The sequence below is a fragment of the Trachinotus anak genome, unplaced genomic scaffold, assembly GCF_046630095.1.
Source record: "Trachinotus anak isolate AG129_WGS33_773 ecotype Australia unplaced genomic scaffold, CSIRO_AGI_Tana_v1 ptg000003l, whole genome shotgun sequence".
Lineage (NCBI taxonomy): Eukaryota > Metazoa > Chordata > Actinopteri > Carangiformes > Carangidae > Trachinotus > Trachinotus anak.
In genome coordinates this window covers 16,081,329-16,101,098 of record NW_027273854.1, presented here as the reverse complement: position 1 = coordinate 16,101,098, position 19,770 = coordinate 16,081,329, and the positions used below count along the sequence as shown (strand labels likewise).

The following is a 19,770-nucleotide window of genomic DNA, read 5'->3' as shown; positions in this document are numbered from 1 at the left end:
GAGAGGTTTAGGAGGAGAACTGTCGTGAGATTTGTTGGAGTTTTTTTTTTTTTTTTTTTTTGATGGTCTTTCTTGTTCAGCGTTTTGGGCTCCAGACATGGCTCTTTCCCAGATACAGTGCCTTGACGATAACCATGTGAACCCGCGGACGCATGAGTCCAAGCCGGAGTTTTTCTACTGCGAGGACCAGCGGCTGGCCCTGGAGGCTCTCCTGCGGGATGGCCCAGAGGCGTTCGTCAAGTACCTGCAGGACCGCGGCCTACGGGGTTTCCTCTCTGACCCGGAGCTGGACACTCTCGCCGGTGCGTTGGAACCTTATGACCCGGGGTCGGAGCTCTTCCCTGGGAGTGCGGAGGACGACGAGCCCCCGCTGTCACTGCATTATTGGCCCGAGCTGTCGGACACATCCGTACCCCAGATGGACCTGGGCTGGCCGGACTGCGACGCTTACCGGGGGGTGACGCGCACTACTGTTTACACGCAGCCACCCCTGGATGGTCAGGCACACATCAAAGAGGTTGTTAGAAAAATGATTGCGCAGGCGCAGAAGGTATGTTGGGCCACTGGTACTGGACAAATTTAAGCAATTTCCGGTCAATTTACCACTACCAGGCTCTTTCTTACATTTTACATTGTTTACCTATCTCTCCACGGTAGCATATAAAGGCATGAAAACAACTGATAATAAGAAGGCTATAGTGAAGTCAGTTGAGATTGTTTGGCCTTATTTGCTGGACTTAAAATGAAATGTCTCTATTTAGCAATGTCTGCTTGTTAAAGACCCATGAAGTACTTACAAATATGTGTATCTGGGCTGATTCTATACTCTTTGGCTCTCATATGTTGCACCAAAGCCAGCCGTCCTATCACCCTGTCATACTGTAAGCCCATGCAACTCTTGCTCAAGTTACCTTTCATGGCCGGATAAATGTCTGGGACCTTGGTTTTCAATCATTAAAAAAATCCAACAAGCCTCTGAGATACTCTAACTCTAATTATCAGTAGTTTATTTCAGTGGCCTGCTGTATCCATCCTAAAGATTACCTGTAATGTTGACACAGTGTTACCTGGGTCTCAGTGAGTATGAGGTCAGAGTACAGGCCGCAGACTGAACGAGACAATCAAGAGTAAAGTGCAGCTTGCTTTATCAGGGGCTGAAAGTGGCACCTCATGCTTTAACTGTCCCAGCAACATTGGGCCATTATGCTGGACATTTGCATGAGTATGTGCATTACCGCCAGGACGCATGTGCATGAGGATGTGCTTGTGTGCGTTCGTGCAGCTGACTCATCTGAAGGCACAAGTTTATGACATGTTTAATCTCATAGCAGCTGCTCTTGTGCGATCATATCTTACTCAAACCTGTGGAGCAACTTGAATCTTATTTATTTTGCTGGAGTAGGGTAAACACTGTATGATGTTTGCATGCACAAATATAGTCACAGCGACTTCACGGTTGTGGCTGTGGTGGCTGCATGTGTATATATTCATTAATTTGCATGCACAAACTATATGTATGCATCTATATCTGTATTTCCTGTGTAAGTGAACTACATTTTGTGTAACTGTATGTTTGTATGTCTCCAGGTTATAGCAGTGGTGATGGATGTCTTCACTGATGTTGACATCTTCAGAGACTTGCTAGATGCAGGTTTCAAGAGGAGGGTTTCTGTCTACATCCTGTTGGAACGCACAACGCTACCTCATTTCCTGTCCATGTGTCAGAGGGCCAACATGCACGCCGGACACCTAAAGGTGAGCCAGCATCACCCCCTTAAACATTTTTGCATAACAAGCTGATGTTTAGCATTTAGCAACAAGTCTAAGTTAAAACAAGTCAAAAAATAAAAACCCTCATCATCAATTGGAGGAGTCAGTATGTGGCCAGTAAATCATTTTTCCATTAGATTCTTATGCCTCTTTTGCTCAAGTGAAAATTGTGATCTTCTGGGGACTGAGTCAGACTGGCCAACAAATATCACCATTTGTAGGTTACACCTGGTCAACAATAAGTCGTGATAACTTAAATAATGAGCTGTCAGAAAAATGAATGTTCGTGATCACTTCCTTAAAGATAAATTGGTATAGTTCCTTTATAGAGAGTAAATGTTTCACTGATGGAGAGCGAATATTTGACCTTTGGCTAGTGGGGAGAATTCCCAGGTGTTAGGAAATGCAGAGACATTACATGTGAATTAAAACCTTTTGTGCACAACAGAAATGATCACCTCATTTTGAGACTGAAATACATCTGTAAACACAATAAGTACAAATGATCTTGTGAAAGGAAGATATGCAATTGACGCATTGGTAAGTGAAAGCGCATGCAGATGGCATGTGCTTTCACTTACCCATGCCCTTCTCTCTCTCACTCACACACACGCATACACACACACACACACACACACACACTAGGTTTCAAACAACACAAGAAAACCCTAGCAGCAGGAACTGTATGTAACCATAGATGAACCTAGGTTTGTGTTTTCCACTCCATAATTTCCATGAAAAACACAATATATATTAATCAGAATTTGGTCATGTTGGGACATGTGGAACTACAACAGTGTTTTCAGTGAGATGGATTCTTAAGACATAAATCTTTTCACCAAGCTGCCAAGCCACAAAGCATGATTGTTCTCAATCAAGTGAGCCAATACAAACATCTCTGATGAGGTGATATTATTTCACAGGAACAGCAGATGATACATAAAACGGTATAATGGTTAGCATCTCGCGGTGCAGCGTTTAGCAGGTGGAGGTCAGGCTTTTTAATTGCTTGCTTCAGTGCTTGTCCTCCGTCCTCTAGGGAGAAAGCCTAAAAAATCCTACATACAGCAGAGGCTCTCAAGGTGCTTAAATAATTATACTCAAACTGATGTTTACTGTTAAGTGTACACTTCTTTACGTCAGTCTTTGGCAGGCAGAAGTCAGGCACTGAAGATACAAAAGCCATAATGTAGAAGACCTTAAAAAATGGTAATAGATATGCGTGTATCGAGACAGGTTATCTGCACATGGGTGTGTGCACAAACATGCATACCTGAGGTGACAGACCTATTGGTGCAAACACATCGGATTGTAGAGATATAAAAGAATCAGGCACACACACTTAAATGTAACACACACGCACACAAACTCCCCTCTGTCAGTTAAATGCCTTGGAGTAACGGAAGTGTAACACAAAGACAGTAACAGCCTGACAGACTTTCAGTACCATCTGGATCTGGATTATAAGCAAAGCAGCAGAAACAGCCTCGTGTCTCATGTGGCAGTTTGTGCTTTGTAAACATTAACACATTATTTATGTGGCATATGACAGTTACACATGACAAGTGAATGAGGCTGACATTCTCAGTAAAGCAAGTTTTTTCCACCGAGTATCAGCCCACACCATGTGCAAACCTGCCCACAGTAATACAGCAGTACAGTTCCAACTTAGCCTGAAGTCACCATACGTCACAATATGTGATAGCAGAAAGTATAGCCTGCGTCACAGATTTCTTTATTGCTTTCCTGTTTTGAGTGGAAGCATGGATCTGTTATTACAGGAGGGTTTGAGCTGAATTTCAGTTCACATGCAGTCTTCAACCAGCACACGTCTAAACCACTCATCGGAGAAATTCCGCAGAAATACATGCAAAGCAACAGTCATTTAAACTCAGACTGACTCAGCTCACCTCACATATTGAGAAAATTAATGGCGAGAGCTGGCTGATGTTTATTTGTTGGCATATCCATACCTTGGTCATACTGGGGGGATTTGTTGTGATTGTCATTTATTTGATACATTGTGGAGCAGCCTCTGGAGCTGAGCCTATTCTGCCAAATTGAAGTATACACTCATCTATGTTATAAATGGTCCTCCAACATGACTCTCTGACTACGTGGATCGCCGTATGTTAGCTGTACAACAGTGATGAGCAGCTAATGCAAAATTTCCTCAGGTACCAAGTCTGTCATGAAGCTAAGCCTGGGCTGCTGATTGAGAGGTTGACCAGCAGGAAGTGGAGAGGACAGGTGTGACAGCTTTAGGACAGTCTGAGTTTTTACTGTAAGCTGTAAGAGACAAGAGGGAGTAGGCGGAGGAGTGGATAGACAGGATTGGAGGAGTTGATGTCAGCGAAGATGTGCCAGATTGTTCTTACTCTTCAGTTGTCTACATGGTACACCTCTGTTACAGTGACCCTTCAACCGGTCAGATGTGGACTTAGAGCTGAGTTTAAGTATTTTCCCGATATCCACATTGCCTCAGTTGGTTGAGATGTTGTTCTGTGTTTGTTCAGTATACTTTGTGATTGAAGCTCATTCACTGGTTGTATCTTCACATGACATTCTTTGTATGACAGCTCAAGTGCTCATCAACCACAACTTAGAGCTGAATTCACACACGCAGAAATGCAATTTGCTGATTCTATCTAATCAGTTAGCCAAAGGAATGTACTGAGGCAAAGAGAAAGTCAAGGGTGGGACCAAAGGAGGGAGAAAAACAAGTGTTTCTCAAAGCCACACCAGGAATAATCTGCTGCATCAAGAAAACTGGTTATATCATGTTTTGGCTGTATCATAGTTTAGGGCCTGTCCTCTCTGAGAGACCTGGTTCATGAGGTTGCGTCTTTCTGAGGACCTAAAGGCCAGGCTCCTTCTCAAATGAGATGGTTTAAGTTTAAACTTACAGTAACTAAAAATAGTGGTGTGTTTAGGTGGCCTCAGGACAAATCAGTGAGTCAAAACCTTCTAGTTTATTTAAGAAAGAGACCAGCTGACAAACAGCTCGTCAACTGGCAAACAGTATAGGTAATGGATACACTCGTCATGTCCTCCAGAAGTCATGAAGAGATGGCTGCATATTTCTGATGCTTGTGGAGGAGCCTTTGAATGGGATATATTTTTGGCCCATAATGACATATTCCATTGAGAAATACAGACATTGGAGGATCCAATTGCTGAAATGGGAAGTTGCTTTTGTATTCTGGAGATCCATTTATTACAGATATTGGCACAAACCCTCGTGAATGTCTTCCAGACTCACGACTGGGCTGTTCTCAAGAAATAAAATAAGTAACAAAGGAATGACAATACAACTTGATAAAGTTTTCATCTTGAGCTACCTTTCATGTTTAATCTCTTATCTGAAAAGTTGTTAAAGCTTTTTACAACACTTACACTGCACCACCCTGTTATTATCTTGAATTTTAGCACTACCACACATGAATATATTGCTTTACAGTTATATAGTTACACCTGTAATCCTGTCACAGTGGCTGTGTTTACATGTGCACAATACAAAAAAATGAATAAATAAATGAATAAATATGGGCATGCAAAATGCACGCACACACACACACACACACTCACACACACACTGTACACATGTTAAGAAATAGTGCACAAAGGCTTGGCAAGCAAATACTAGGACAGTAGCAAAAACAAGGAAACGGGATACACATACAAGAGGATACAAATATTATTTTTAAATTCTTATCTTTGTGACAGTGGCTTTGGGCAGCCGTCAAGGTCTGTGGAAATATTTTCAAAAAACAAACTATATTTGGCAACATTGAAATACAGTAAACTTAAGTGCACTGAGAACTGACCCTTGTGGGACACCAGAGTTTATTCTAAGAAAGCCTGAGACATAAGTATTTTTTTTTAGACTATGTCTGATGTGTTTTTTTCTCCCAGACACGAGAAAAACAGGCAAGCCCCAACAAAGACCTAACAGTTGGTGTAGAAGATACGAAAATGACGATGAGGCAGGGATTCAGAATCCATTGTAATTAACATGCTACTGGTTGTGCAAGATTTAATCACAGCGCTTGATACACTGCATGCGGTGTGTGTAATTGTTCAGCAGTTTGAAAATGTGAAGCAATTTGCTTAAATTAAGGGTGGCAAGTGGAAAATTACTGTTGCTGCGGCCTCTGTATTTTATTTTTTTTAAAAACTTCCATTTCATGCAGATACATGCACCCTAAGGTTATATGGATTCTGTCCTAAGTGGTTTCTATCTACCTAACTGCTGCTTTCCCCAGTCTATAGTCATATCTTCATTTACATACACCCTGACCATCAGACACTCAATAAATATTCAAATATTCAAAGGTCACCTCGTAAAGTCATTAAAATTTTTTGTTCTTTGCATGCTTGACGCTAGATGTTATGATAAAGATGAAGTAACCGCAGTCCATTTTTTGCAGCCTTACATGACACAGGTCACAAACAGATACTGTAATTCTGAACGTAGAGGAGGAATGACGAATATAACCTTTGTGTATGTGTGTATGTTACAGCACCTTCGTGTTGGCTGTACAGAAGGAGCAGAGTTCTTCACTCGGTCCTGCACCAAGGTCAAAGGGAAACTGGGGCACAGATTCATGTTCATTGATGGAGACAAAGCTTTGTCTGGGTCGTACAGGTCAGTGTACTTCTTGTGTGTGTGTGTGTGTGTGTGTGTGTGTGTATGTGTATGCGTGCGTGTGTGTTTGTGTTTGTCCAGTAGAGTGTGAGAAAGAGATAAACTGACTGAAAGAAGCAGATTATCTCTGTGTGCTCCACCTGTCTTTGGCTGTCTGAGCACGGGGTAGACAGATATGAAAAAAGAACACGGTGTGTCTATTAATGTTCTGTGGCATTCCCTACAAACTAGATAGACTGGTTGCAAATGTATCCGGTGTACAAGAGAAATAAATGCATGTACAGCTCAGTTTCTATTTAACTGGACAGTGACACATTTATTTTTGACTCTGTACTTCAGGTTAATTTGAAGCTGTAAACATCCACATCACACATACATAGTTCCCCTAATTTAGGGGGCAGAAAGGGATAGGACAAATAAACATCAATGAAAATGATGAAACAAGTCATCACATTTAATATTTTTAGAAATGTGTTTACTGAGGCAAAAAAGCCGTTTTCATTAACAGGCTCACAAAAGAAAAAACAGACAAGAACAGAACAGAAAAGTCCACCAGGAAAGGTATGAGGTCTCAATGTGTGTTAACAATGTATTACAGCATTAAGCTGACAGAAGAAGCACAATCACAGGGCCCCTTCTAATTCACCAGCCAGGAGGATGTAATGATGGAAGTAAGGCGAGGAAAGAAGCCCACACTCTTTTTTTACTCTAATCACATTTAATATTTGATTGCAAATCCCATTGTAGTCAATGACGAGCAACAACCCATAGATAACAGCAGAAGCTTGCAATTCTTAAAGCTTTAACCTTAACTTCATAGTCATAGGATGTATGTGAGAAGATACCTGCTGGGTTCAGTTATTGCTGTATTACTTGGTCATATTTTCATTGACGTGGCATTTGTTTTGTCATTCCTAGGTGTAGTCTAACTTTGCATTTGCTTTGTTCTGTGTAGTTTCACCTGGATGTCCTCGAGGCTGGACAGAAACCTCATCACCGTGGTCACAGGTCAGGCAGTGGATGCCTTTGACCGGCTGTTTCGCTTCCTTTTCATGAACTCGAGCTCTGTTGACCTCCGGTCAGTCGCCACAGAGCCAGGACCTGAGCCGGAGCCCCTCCCACAGCCAGCCGCTCTTGCCCCTCCTTCTGCTGATGTTGCTAGGAAACTGTACAACCCCAAATATGCCCTAGTTACTGCAGGCAACCCCAACCTGATCACGTCCACTGGCCACAACAGCCCCAAAGAGCCACAAAACTCAGAGAAATCCAAAGACCAAGAAGTCCCAGAAACCAAGAAGAGGAGGCAGAGGAGGGTTATTCAAGATGATATACAGGAGGCTCCTCCCCTCCATCCTGGACTTACCAATTTAGAGAAGGCATGCTTGATCTCATACCTGCCTACCTGGCCAGAGCCTGATCCTCCCAGTGACGTAATTGGGTTCATTAACATTCGGGATGCCAACAAACCAACTCAGGTCCATCTGCAGCGATCTGAGATGTTTGAAACAAGTCAAGCGATCAGGTTTAGCAGTCCATTCAGCATGCCTAAAGAAACCCTGCCAAAGGTCGCCGAGCCCAGACAGCTTCCTGCTAAACATGAGGAGATGAATAAACTCCAGCCAGCACAAAATGAAACAAAAGCTGAAGAGTCTGTGGTAGACAGTGTTCAGCCAACACAACTCAGTGCAGAGCCTGGCGACGTCAAAACTAAAGCAGAGGCACCTGAACAGAAATCATCCACATCTGTGCAACAGTCTGAACCTGACAAAGACACAACTAAGGCTCTCAACACTGAGAATAAACTGCTTTCAAATACACCCACCAACCAAGATGCAGGCCACAGCACTACACCTCACCTCAGTGTACACACATCCTCTGAGTCCAGCAACAAGACATCCGCTCCTGACACTGCGCGGCCTTCACACACCACACAAAATGTTGCCACAAACAGTCCTAAGCCACAGTCCCCCCCAAGATCAAACACTAAAAAAGAAACCAGTGTGAACACACAATGTGCTGTTGTGCACACGACACACACCCTGCAGTTGGGTGACCCCACTGACTCAAACTCAAACTCTGACCAACACACACAAACAAAGACGGAGATGCCACAGACAGATTCCCACACACAGGCTGCTGACATGCAGCCACACAGCTCCTCTGAAATGACTCCTTATGTCCAGACTCCCACTGACCACAGCCACACTTCCACCTCCTCTGCCTCTGCCATGCACCCTCAGTCTGTCAGCTCCAGCTTCCCTTCTGAAAAAAACCACATCCCCGTTCCTACAGCGCACTCAGGGACTGTGAACATTTCCACTTCTGTGCCTCAGTCCTGCACATCCTCTTCTTTGACCTCAAATCCTCCCGTCCCTAAACCTCGTACTGTCCAGCTGGTTATCAAAAATGACGGCACCAGCAACAGCGAGAAACTGCCAGAGATCAGTGTAGTCAGGTGTCCTGAGAGCCTGGCCAGCACAGGGCCACTTGTGGTCCACAGGAAGCCTGATATAGCAGATGTGGTGCAGACAGCAACAGAAAAAGACCCAGAGACTAACCCACAACCGCAGAACAACAGAGGAAGCAAAAGAGGAGCTCAAAAAGACAATGAGAACACAGAAAATCCCGAAGAAGCTCTGCAGCAAAAGCAGAATGTGACTTCCCAAGAGATAAAGCATGAGGAAACAGTTGGACTACGTGATGACAGAGCAGCAGTGCAGTCAGCCACTGGAACCAAACCACAAACCCAATCAGATCTTTTGATTACTGATGCAGCAAAGGCAGTAAATATTCAAGAAATAATTCCAAAAGAAGTTGAGCCAGAGAGTTTGATGTCAACAGACTGCAAAATAACCCCAAAGACAGAAACAGACTGTGCAGCCACAGCACAGAGAGACCCCACGGCCCCAGAAAAAACCCTTATAGGCTGTGAGTTCGTTAAAGTGCCAAATGAAAAAAAACTGAATCCAGTCGATTCAGATGTGTTGGCAACTGTGGACTCTTTAAAAGCTTCAACACACACTAAAACTAACTCACACACATCAGCACATCACACGGACAGTAATCCAAATATGGGAAAACATAACGCACACATCAGTATCACCTCTCAAGAATCCCAGCAGACCCCCAAAGCTCGGGGAAGCTCGCACACTCCTGAAAGACCCCTGCGCTTACATCTCTACGACACTCACGTGCCAGACCTGCGTTCGCCAACCACCGAGCGAGAATCGCGGCCTCTCACTGCTGTGGCACGCACTCCGACTCCAGATGGACTTCTTCCACGCACGCCCACCCCAGACTCACGAACGCACACACCGGACCCACGGTCATGCACTCCAGATCTTCGAACACCCACGCCCGACGTTAGCGATGGGTATATCTCATCCAGGGAGGACTCCACTCTTTCCACCACCTCGGAGGAGTATTACGAATGTAGCGACTCTCCTTTCCATGACCCAGCGTTTCACAACCATGGGACGACAGTGGATCATGACAGCTTCACTCACACAAATACCCCAAATGCCACATCTGTTACCACCACTGCCACTAGCCCTGCATATATAAATAATACCACTTGTGTCTCCACTTCTTCCTCTTTACTTGAGAAAGTGAAAATAGGGGAGGAGAAGGAGGTCACAACTGAAGAAAATGGTAAAGGAGAGGAGGAAAAGGAGAAGAAAGTGAGTCTGGCAGAGAGGAGAGGCAGCGATGAAGCTAAGAGAACAGCAGACCATCTCACACAGACTAAAGAATCGACCGAGGTGGTAGAGAAAGACAAGGAGGCCCACGACCCTGGAAGAAAGCAAGTTCTACAGCAATCAGCAACAGAGAGACTGGTTGACGCAGGAGTGACTCTAGGAGAATCCACCAATAGGGCAACAGACGCAAAGCGTCTGTCCACTGGTGACCTTAAGCCAGAGAAAGAGAAGGTGGTGGACAAGGCGGCACTAAGACCCAGCGGTGTGGAGAAGACAGACAAGCCCCAGTCAACCAGAGAGACTGAGGGACAGAAGGTATGAACAGTAAGACAGCAGATGCTCTCATCCTTATATTCAAAATAGTCCTCCTCATCAAACAAAACGTAACGTTTAAAGCCAACATGCAGGTTCATCTGACCATAAGTATTTGTAATTGTAAATTTTCTAAACACTTTGCAGTATTCTGTTCAGCGTACACCAGTGACATAAAGGGTAAGCACAGTTTATCCACTTTTTCAGAGGTCATGGTATAGGCTACATCTTTATAACAGTACTTCATAAAAAAAGTCATATCAAACTGTTGGTGTTTCTTTTGATAAACTGTTATAGTTACTGATCATGATAAAGTGAATTCTGACCAACGTCAGCATTTTTCTGTCCGTGTGCAGTTCTGATTTTGGTGTTTCACCACATTACCGAAAAATACAAAAATAAGATATTGATGAAAAAAATTCTGAATTATGATTTAAAGTAAGAGTTAAATATCACCACAGACTATAGACTTTTGTTCTAAAAGCCAAATGTGAAGCTAGCTTAGCATAAAGACTGGAAAACAGTTAGCCTGGGGTAAAGGTAACAAAATCACCACCTCTGAAACTAAATGATTAACATTAACAACAGTCTTTTGCATGGTGACTCCCAGTTGACACATAACCATTTTGCCGTTGGATTTTGTTACCTTCAGACAGAGCCCCCCTGTTTCCTGTCTACCTGTCTGTCTATCTATGAGGTGCACTATACAAGCTTAGCATTTCTGTCCCGTCTGTGAGTCTGGGTCTTCAGAGCATGCACCAGCCAAGCATCACTAAATTGAAACACACGACACTTGTTCATTATTGAACAAGGTGACTGTGTGTGAATTAAAGTGACATACTTTTAATGAAGCGGCACGCATGCTCACCCTGGTGCAATATTAATGACTCTGTAAAAGATTTATAGTCCCACGTCCAACTCACTCACTGTTGGCCCGAGTCTACACGTTTCATCTAACAATAGTCCGCTAACGTCAGTGAGGTGTTGAGGTGGCATGTTTTAACTCAGGTCGGCCGTGTAATATTAACAGATGTGACAGTAAAACAGAGCTCACATTTTCATCCATGTACCTCTCTTTTCCATTTGCAACAAGGCTTTTATGTCACTCAGCAATGCATTTGTGAGCATTCAAATGTACAATGTATTGTAGATATGTAGCAAGCACACTACTGTAATATGGTGTTTGCTGGAGTGTATAATAAACTAATCAAATGCACGATGCACTGATATGTCATGATAAATACATTATACATTTTCTGATAATTCTCCTTCTCCTTCTCCTTCTCTTCTCTTTACTCTTTACAAGTCTGGGGCATCCTCCCCTTCCCGACCACCCAGACTCCCTCGACCCCCCTCAGCCACCCAGTCATTCGGGGCTCGTCTCTGGGAAAGCCGTCAGCTGAACCAAGCAGAAAGCAAGGTGCTTCACAATAGTTACCAGGTCTTGGATAATACCTCATCTCCTCGCAGAACTCCATCCAGGCCACCCCCTCCACTGGCAGCAGGCGCTGTCAGGTCTGCAGCTGGCCAGAAGCAGGTCGAGGTCTCCCACAACAGGCAGAGCCTCCTCTCACGACAGCCCATGGCGGCACAGAACAGGACCAGATTTGGACAATCACAGAATCAACTTCCTAACCCAAGAACCCAGCCCTCCTTTCTCCATACACACTCACACTTACATTCCCGGGGGGCAAACAGGCCAGAAGAAGGAAGGGCTCCATTTACCCTCACCTTTGGCAGGCTGTACAGCCTTAAAGACCTGAAGGACAAGATGAGCAAGCTGCCAACACAGAGCAAGACAGGCAGCACCAGCTCTGCACTACATGGACGTAAGAGCACAAGCTAGCCTTCTCATTAGGGGTGTGCATCTCTCCAATACAAGACGATCCGATACGTATCTAGATGCATGGGGTACGGTTCGATTCAGGGATCATACAGTTTAATATGGAACGATACGGTTCGATTTGATTGATTATGATTGGATATGATTGGATATGATTCGATTCGATTTGATTCGATGCACTATGATGCAATCTGATACACTTCCTTGCGTAAAGTAGACATTCATTTTACATTATAAATTAACATAAGTCAATCCTATAAATGTGGCAGTGCTTACCTTCACATAGATATATTTTATAAAAGACCCGGGAAGAAGTATTTTTGTTACTTTTGACATGTATCAGTTCAGAACCATGTCATTGTGTTTATTACTGTAATACATTGCACTTTGAGAACTTTGCAAAGCCCCTCTGTCAATGAAAACAAACCTAATATTCAATCTTCAGAGCCAAAGAAACTAGTAAAGGAGGTGAAAGAAAGAAAACATTTGGAGAGAGTTCCGTGTAGGCTCAGACAAGCGAACAATGAGCATGCTACTGAGCTAGAAAATTATGCTAACGCATCCCTTGTCCCATTTTGTAATGTCATAAGTGCTTGAGCTAACACAAGGGAGTTAAGGCAACAGTAAAGCCCCTTTTCCACTGGTCAAAAACTCGCTAGGACCCGCTCACATCGGGCTTTTGTCGGCAATGGAAAAATGTTCAATCGGCATTCACACCCGGGTCAAATGACTCTGCTGTAGACACAGGTATTCATCGGCTCCGGCTCCAGTCAGCATTGATGTAAACACAAAGCCCGGGTGAACCGGCTAATTTTCGCCTCTCTTCCTGAGTCACAGTCACTGTAGACACACCTGTCACCTGTCCAGGCGCTGTTATACCAGAAACGCTGCGGCTACACTGAGATCAGGGATGAAAGAGTGAGCTGCAGCTCTGAAAGTTTTAAAAACACACAATCACAGATGGAAACATCTCATACGGATGCTCCGACACTTAAACAGGAATTTTACCGGTTTGCAGGGCGGTTAGCAGCTCACTTTCTCTTCTCTGTATCTGTGTGTGTGCTCTAAGTGCATGTGATGACATCGCTTCTTACAGTTGTGCGTCCTCAGTCCGAACAGTAAGACAAACTCGACTGGCAGTGGAAAAGGGGTCAATCAACTTTTATTAGCAGTTTTACCTAAGTGCAAAATTTTCTGAAAACAGAATACAACAAAGTGGCAAACTGTACTATCTTACGTTACTGTGACGAGTCTTGCGATAGTCTTACGGGAGAGAGAAAGAGCTGTAAACACTGCAGACGGAGCTTTCAGCAGCATAGCAGCTACATAAAACCGATTAATAACTTTGTAATCAGGCCAAGTAATCATGGTACAATTAGATCGATCCAGGGGTCCGTATATTGATGCACTCGACCCTTTTAAATTAAAACCGATTTCCGATTCATATCGGTTATTTGTTACACCCCTACTTGTCATCCTCTGGAAAAAAAAACCAGAGCAGGCTTGGCATCATTTTATGTTACCCTCACCTTCAAGAAAAAGCTTTGTGAAATCATGACCTGACCCAGAATGTGTACTGTGAAAGTAATGCCTCAAAACGTCACAACATCTGTGCTGCTAACACAGCAAAGACAAAGGCTCTGCACCACCTTTTCACTCCAGGGCCTGAACTTTGACCTGCTCCTGTCTCGTCTGATGGAGGACACACTTCAAGTTGTATGCCACATGGCAGTTTTCAGTATGAAACCATTCATCAACTGCTCATTACAGGAGGTTTTCTTTTCTCTTTGGTTTCTTATTTCTAGAGAGGTTTTTTTTTTTTTTTTTTTACAGATTCATAGTCATGTGCCTTCATCTCAAACCTTTGAAATTCTTCTCATGTTGAAAATCCAGCTGTCTGATTGGCTGAACTCTGAGCTTTGTTCTTTAGGTCGTAATCTTTGATGTTATCAAAGGCCTTGATATCTGGAGTTGAACCACATCTGCCTCCGTAATGATTACGACTCAGATACTACCAAAAGTTGAAGTCTTGTCTACATTTTTCTCGTTGCATTTTCACCCACCTGGCCTCAGTTATCGAACAACTGAATAACTGAGTTACTAGTGAAACTGTTGTCCGAAATTTTCACATGAAAACAGCAAGAACATATGTAAAGCATGTATACACCCAAACGTTTGTCTTTTCCATCAGTTCTGTCACTTACTGCACATTAAGTAGCTGCTTTGATCTACTGTACATACGCTGTGGGAAGCACTGGGATGTATTGAAATGCACTGTTATACTAAATTAACCATCACATGTTTTTTTTTTTGTTTTTTTCAACAGCACTGGGAGTTACCTCAGTGAATGTGAACTCAGCATCTGGGCTAACAGTATGCTGTTTGTTTTTTGTTTTTTTTATGAAAATGTGCACATTGTGTGAAACTGAACAATACTTTAAGCTACTGACAGTAACAGACTGCCTCTTCCAACATTGTGTTACAGAGAGTTACTCTTCTCCACCACCAATTTACATTCTGTGAGCGGCCAAATAAGTAAATGTTCAAATGTCTACCAGCATGACAGGGAAACACAAATAGAAAAAAAGAACTGTTTATATTGTGTTTATTTGGGTTGAATGGGAGGATTGGTCCCATATTTGTATTGTAACAAGCCCAGTTTTTCCTCTTCTGTGCATCTTTAAATTCAAAAAGTGTTTATGATGTTAATTTTCATGCTGAAACTGTTAATGCAAAACCTTGTCATATTGATTTTGATGTCTCAGACCTTAATTTTGTCTATTTTGTATTTTTCCATTGTGGGTTGTACGTTGAAAGACTAAAGGAGACAGGTTATTGATTTATTCTTTGTTTACACGAAATTCCATTTACATTCAAAGTGCTTTTAGCCTGGAAGACACAGTCACAGCAACTGCGGCCAAAACAAAATAGAAGTTATTTGCAGAGACGAGCACAGTCAACAGCACACAGGACAGACTAGTTACTCTGTAGACAGATACAGATGGCCTGCAGATTATGACAACATTGAGTTTTTTTGAAGGAAGATTGTGGAGAATTGCTGTTTGCAGGACAAATAAACTCATCAGTGACATCAAGGAATTTTTTTTATCATTCGTATGTTGTCAGACAGTAAAACCGACTGACTTACAAAGTGAAAGATGAGGAAATCTGCAGTCGACCATGTTGTTATGGGAGGCAGACACTTCATTTGTGCACTTGCTGAATGTTTGTTCGTGTCTTTACTTCTAAACCAGCTTTATTTGACTGTTGTAAATCCCTGTTTGGCTCCGTGTACGAAATATGTTTTAGGGTGTGTTTAGTGCAAAGTGGAATGAATTCAATCCTTTTTATATCAAATATGGATTATGGATGATGGTTGGCTGCTCTTCAGAGCTGTGGAAGGCTTCTGTGCATGCTGACTGAGATACTCAAAACCTGACATGCAGAAGGAGTACTAAACATCTACCTTCAGTTCTGTTTAAAAAAAAAGAAAAAGGCAAGCAGACATACTGTACGGTCCCACAATGCCTCTGTGGTTTTGGAAACACCAGTCTTCTTTCACAGCACGTTGCAATTCTACAAATATCAGCTATAATCTATGTCAGACACGGCTGTGAGATGTCACCAAATTTTCAATAGCAAACAGAGCAGGGTCGTACGAAATTCTGAGGCTGAGATGTGATGATTTATAGTTGATTGTCACAGTAAAAGAACTTTTAGTAGGTTTAATGTGTGAAATGACAGACATGATTTTCTTCTCTGTGCTGGATAAGCTAACTGCGGTGGAAGTGATACATCGAATGGCTCATGGACTCACCTGAATTGCATGCTTAGGTAACAAGAGGAAGAGAAAATAGAAAGAGGGATCTCTTTATTACAGGGTGGGATGCTGTGAAAAAAAAAACACACACACTAACACACACTTACTGCACATACACACAGACACACACACTAACTTTCACACACTGCTAATTATTCCTGGTGGGGCTTGCCTCCACACGTGAGGAATAAAATTCATTTGAAGCTCTCCCACTGAAATAAAACCAAAACATTTCATCAGACATGATTCAGGTGTAAACACCCCATAGTCACGAGTGCTGTTACAAAGGTGACTTATACTTGGTTGAAACCAAACCAAGCATTTGTCAGCTTTTAAAGGAACAATTAACATTACTTATGTGAACATGAAACAGGGTTCCAAAGAAACTGCAAATTTTATATCTTGATTTCATATTTTGCATATTCCAGTAAATTACAACACATTGTAAACAAACTGTAGTGAATTAAAGAAGTGAAATGTCATTATGATTTTGTTTACCTATCTGGGCTATGAGACACAAGAGTGTCAGAGGGTAGATGCTATAATATGAACCAATATTCATAACCATGTAGACACAAGATGAAATATGCTTTATGAATAGTTTTCTGGGTCACACATCCAGATTTAGAATGAGTCAGACACAGTCAAACACACACACACAAGAAGGATGTGGAAGGAGGGGGCAGTGATTGAGATGCAGCAAGCAGAGAGACAGAGAAAGAGAGAGAAACAGAAAATCCCTCCTTATCTGAAGTGACTGAGAGGCAGAAAGAAACTGAATAAAGCAAGGAGCAGGCAAAGATGGAGGGACAGAGATATACAGCAAGAGACAGAGGAACATGAACTCTGCAAAATAAACTGTCGACTGCAGCATCCAGACGACGGCCTAGCTCGTCGAGTCAGCTGAGGAAATCCTTGTGGGCTAATTTTGAATTTTCCATTTAAATAGTGTTTCAAAGTAAACACATCAGATAGGTTTGGTGAAGCTGGAGTTGTTCTGTATTTTTCTTGGTGTGGGCATATCCCAAGAAAAGACCAAACCCAGCCATGTGTCAGTCAGTCTCACAATACTGTTTGACTTCCTAACCCTGTGGCTGTGCCCTGTGGCAGTCAGCCCCGAGTCCATTGCCTGCTACCAAATGTGTAAATCTTTTAAAAATTTTATGTAGTTTAATTAAAAAAGTATCAGTAATTTCCTTAAACATCTGGGAACTGTAGTTTTTAGTAAATGATAATCAAATTGGAGTAGATTTGGATGCCTTGGAAACCACTTAAAACATGGCTGACTTTTTTTTAAAGAAGGGATTTAATCAAGAGCTACAATAATTCAATAATTAACAAAGACAAACTCACAGACAGACATCTTTTTCATTTTGTGATTGTTCAGAAATATGCTTGTAACATCTGGCACTTTAAAGCTATTCTTTCATATCTGGAGTTTGTCTTTACTCCTTACTGGTATCTTGTGTGTAGCCAGAAAATTCTTATCTGAGCAAGAAAGTGGAGCCATGATGGTATTTAGATATATTTCGATGGAATGGGCAAGCAGCAACTGTAAAACAGATTACCATCTGTGATGTGAATGTGTACCAGGCACAGGTAATTTGTTCTGTCAAACCTGTACAGTCAACAACAAACTGTGTAGTATTAACCAGAATTGTCCATTACCTCTCCACACACACACACACACACACACACACACACACACACAAAAGCCATCATAAAAGTCTTGTGATTGTTGTTTTGTTTTTGTGGATGATTGGACAGCATGATAGTGGTGGCTCAGACCCAGAATAGCACAGCTTACACATTCAAACACACTCAAATTCAAATAGAAACCCATCCCCTTTCCCTCAGGCCATCTATATGGAGATGAGAGCCTTGGTTACCAGCCAGAGACACACACACACATAAACACACACACACACACACACACACACACACACACTAAGTGTCACATAGGGCTCATCGTAACATCATCCATTCAGCTGAGCCCTCCAAGCTCATCATAAATGATAATGCCAGACTTCCAGTCAGCTCCAGGGGTCGCGATACAGACAAGGATGACACAATGGGCTCTCTCTCTCTCTCTCTCTCTCTCTCTCCCTCTCTTTCTCACACACATACACACACACACATACACACATACACACACACATGCACACAAAGCGGTGACTCAGCCCTCTTTTGGGTCTCTCTGTTTTGTGGACTGCCCTTTGGGTCCTTCAACTGCCAAGCAGCCAAGCAGCTCACACACACACACACACACACACACACACACACACACAAACTAACACACATACAGGCGTAAACACAGACATTGGTTGTCTTGTGGATGCACAGATATTAGAGAGAAGAGTGTGTGTGTGTGTGTGTGTGTGTGTGTAGGTGGACTGGAAGCTTAGTCAAGACGTCCTCTGATGTCAAGAATTTCTGACACATGACCTGAGTCATTCTTTAATTAGCGTGTTTTCGTGCTCACTTGGTCCCCTGGGTAATGAAGTGCCCCATTAGCCTGTTTGGACCTGATTAAAGACACACATGTGTCACTTCACATTTCTTTATGTGACACTGGGCAATGATGGAAGATGAAGACATTAAATTTCATGCTCACTCCTTCCTGGTGGTTTGTCTGTAACAAAACGTCATCTGTGTGACTGACTGGGAGCAGCTTTGCTTAAAAGGACCCATATTGTATAAAATAAGATTTCCTTGTCTTTTTTGATTATACAGGCAGGTCTATGTTCTATATTTATACTATGAAACTACCAAAGTGCTCAGTCCACAGAGAAATGCACACAGCCTGTATTCAGAAACTGAGCCTTAAAATGAGCCATCAGGACTTCTGTAACTTTGTGATGTCACAACAAAGCAGTCACCACCCTCAGCCATGCCCCAAGCCTGGCCCACCCACTCAGGGCTCAGGGCCTCTCCTCTGATTGGCTCGCCGAACTGCTATTGCTCGGGCTTCAGAAAGAAGCCTGAGAGGGGAGATGTAAAACTAGATTGAGATGGTTCTTGGTCCTTAAAGCCACAAATATATCTTCTTCTGGATATCAAAACTTCAAATAAAACGTCAGAAAAGTGTAAAATATGGGGCCTTCAAAGCTTGGGAAAAGTTCATCTTATGGTTTCTGAGCCTGAGCGACTAGAAGTGATCCCTCACCGGCTTCCTACCCCTGATCGTTGTCAATTAACAGAGGACATAGGCTTCTTTATGAGGAAATGGGGGGAACCAAATGCAATTTTAGCAATATCACCATGAAGATTGCAACAAAACATTGCATTATTCTTTATGCCATAATTTTCCAATTCCAAATTTACTGGTTGGAGGATATCTTTTCAGAGGATGGCCTATATTGGAGAAGCAGCAGCTGGCGATGACATACTTCAATTCAAATGTATGTTTTTAACATGATGATAAGATATTGAAAATGTGTTCATTTTGCTTTTACACATCCAGACAACGGGCAGTGAAACAGAGGTATAGCATTGAAAGTTGAATTAAACAGGTGTTTTCAGGGTCTGTGTCGGTGGTTGTAGAGATCCAGTGAGAAAACTGTCTGTAGAGAGGCCACTGAAGCAACAATAAAACTGGAAGCCAAGACACAACAATCTGTCATGGCAGTTTGCAGAAGCTGCAGGGCTCGCCCTGCTACACGACCGTATAGTTTCATCA

At 42.7% G+C, this 19,770-nt stretch overlaps 1 protein-coding gene across 2 annotated transcripts; it reads left to right on the top strand.

The window, feature by feature from the left end:
- Nucleotides 1-97: 97 nt before the first annotated feature.
- Nucleotides 98-16,573, top strand: fam83ga (family with sequence similarity 83 member Ga). 2 transcript variants are annotated; one of them, XM_071474122.1, is made up of 6 exons: nucleotides 98-550; nucleotides 1,588-1,755; nucleotides 6,294-6,418; nucleotides 7,374-10,431; nucleotides 10,576-10,608; nucleotides 11,735-11,856. In XM_071474122.1, exons 1-5 carry the CDS (start codon nucleotides 98-100, stop codon nucleotides 10,603-10,605), a joined length of 3,834 nt encoding a protein of 1,277 aa, XP_071330223.1. In that variant the 3' UTR covers nucleotides 10,606-10,608; nucleotides 11,735-11,856. The 2 variants fall into 2 exon arrangements, with proteins under 2 accessions (XP_071330223.1, XP_071330222.1); XM_071474121.1 differs by lacking the exon at nucleotides 10,576-10,608 and having other exon boundaries at nucleotides 11,735-16,573.
- The last annotated feature ends 3,197 nt before the right edge of the window (nucleotides 16,574-19,770 follow it).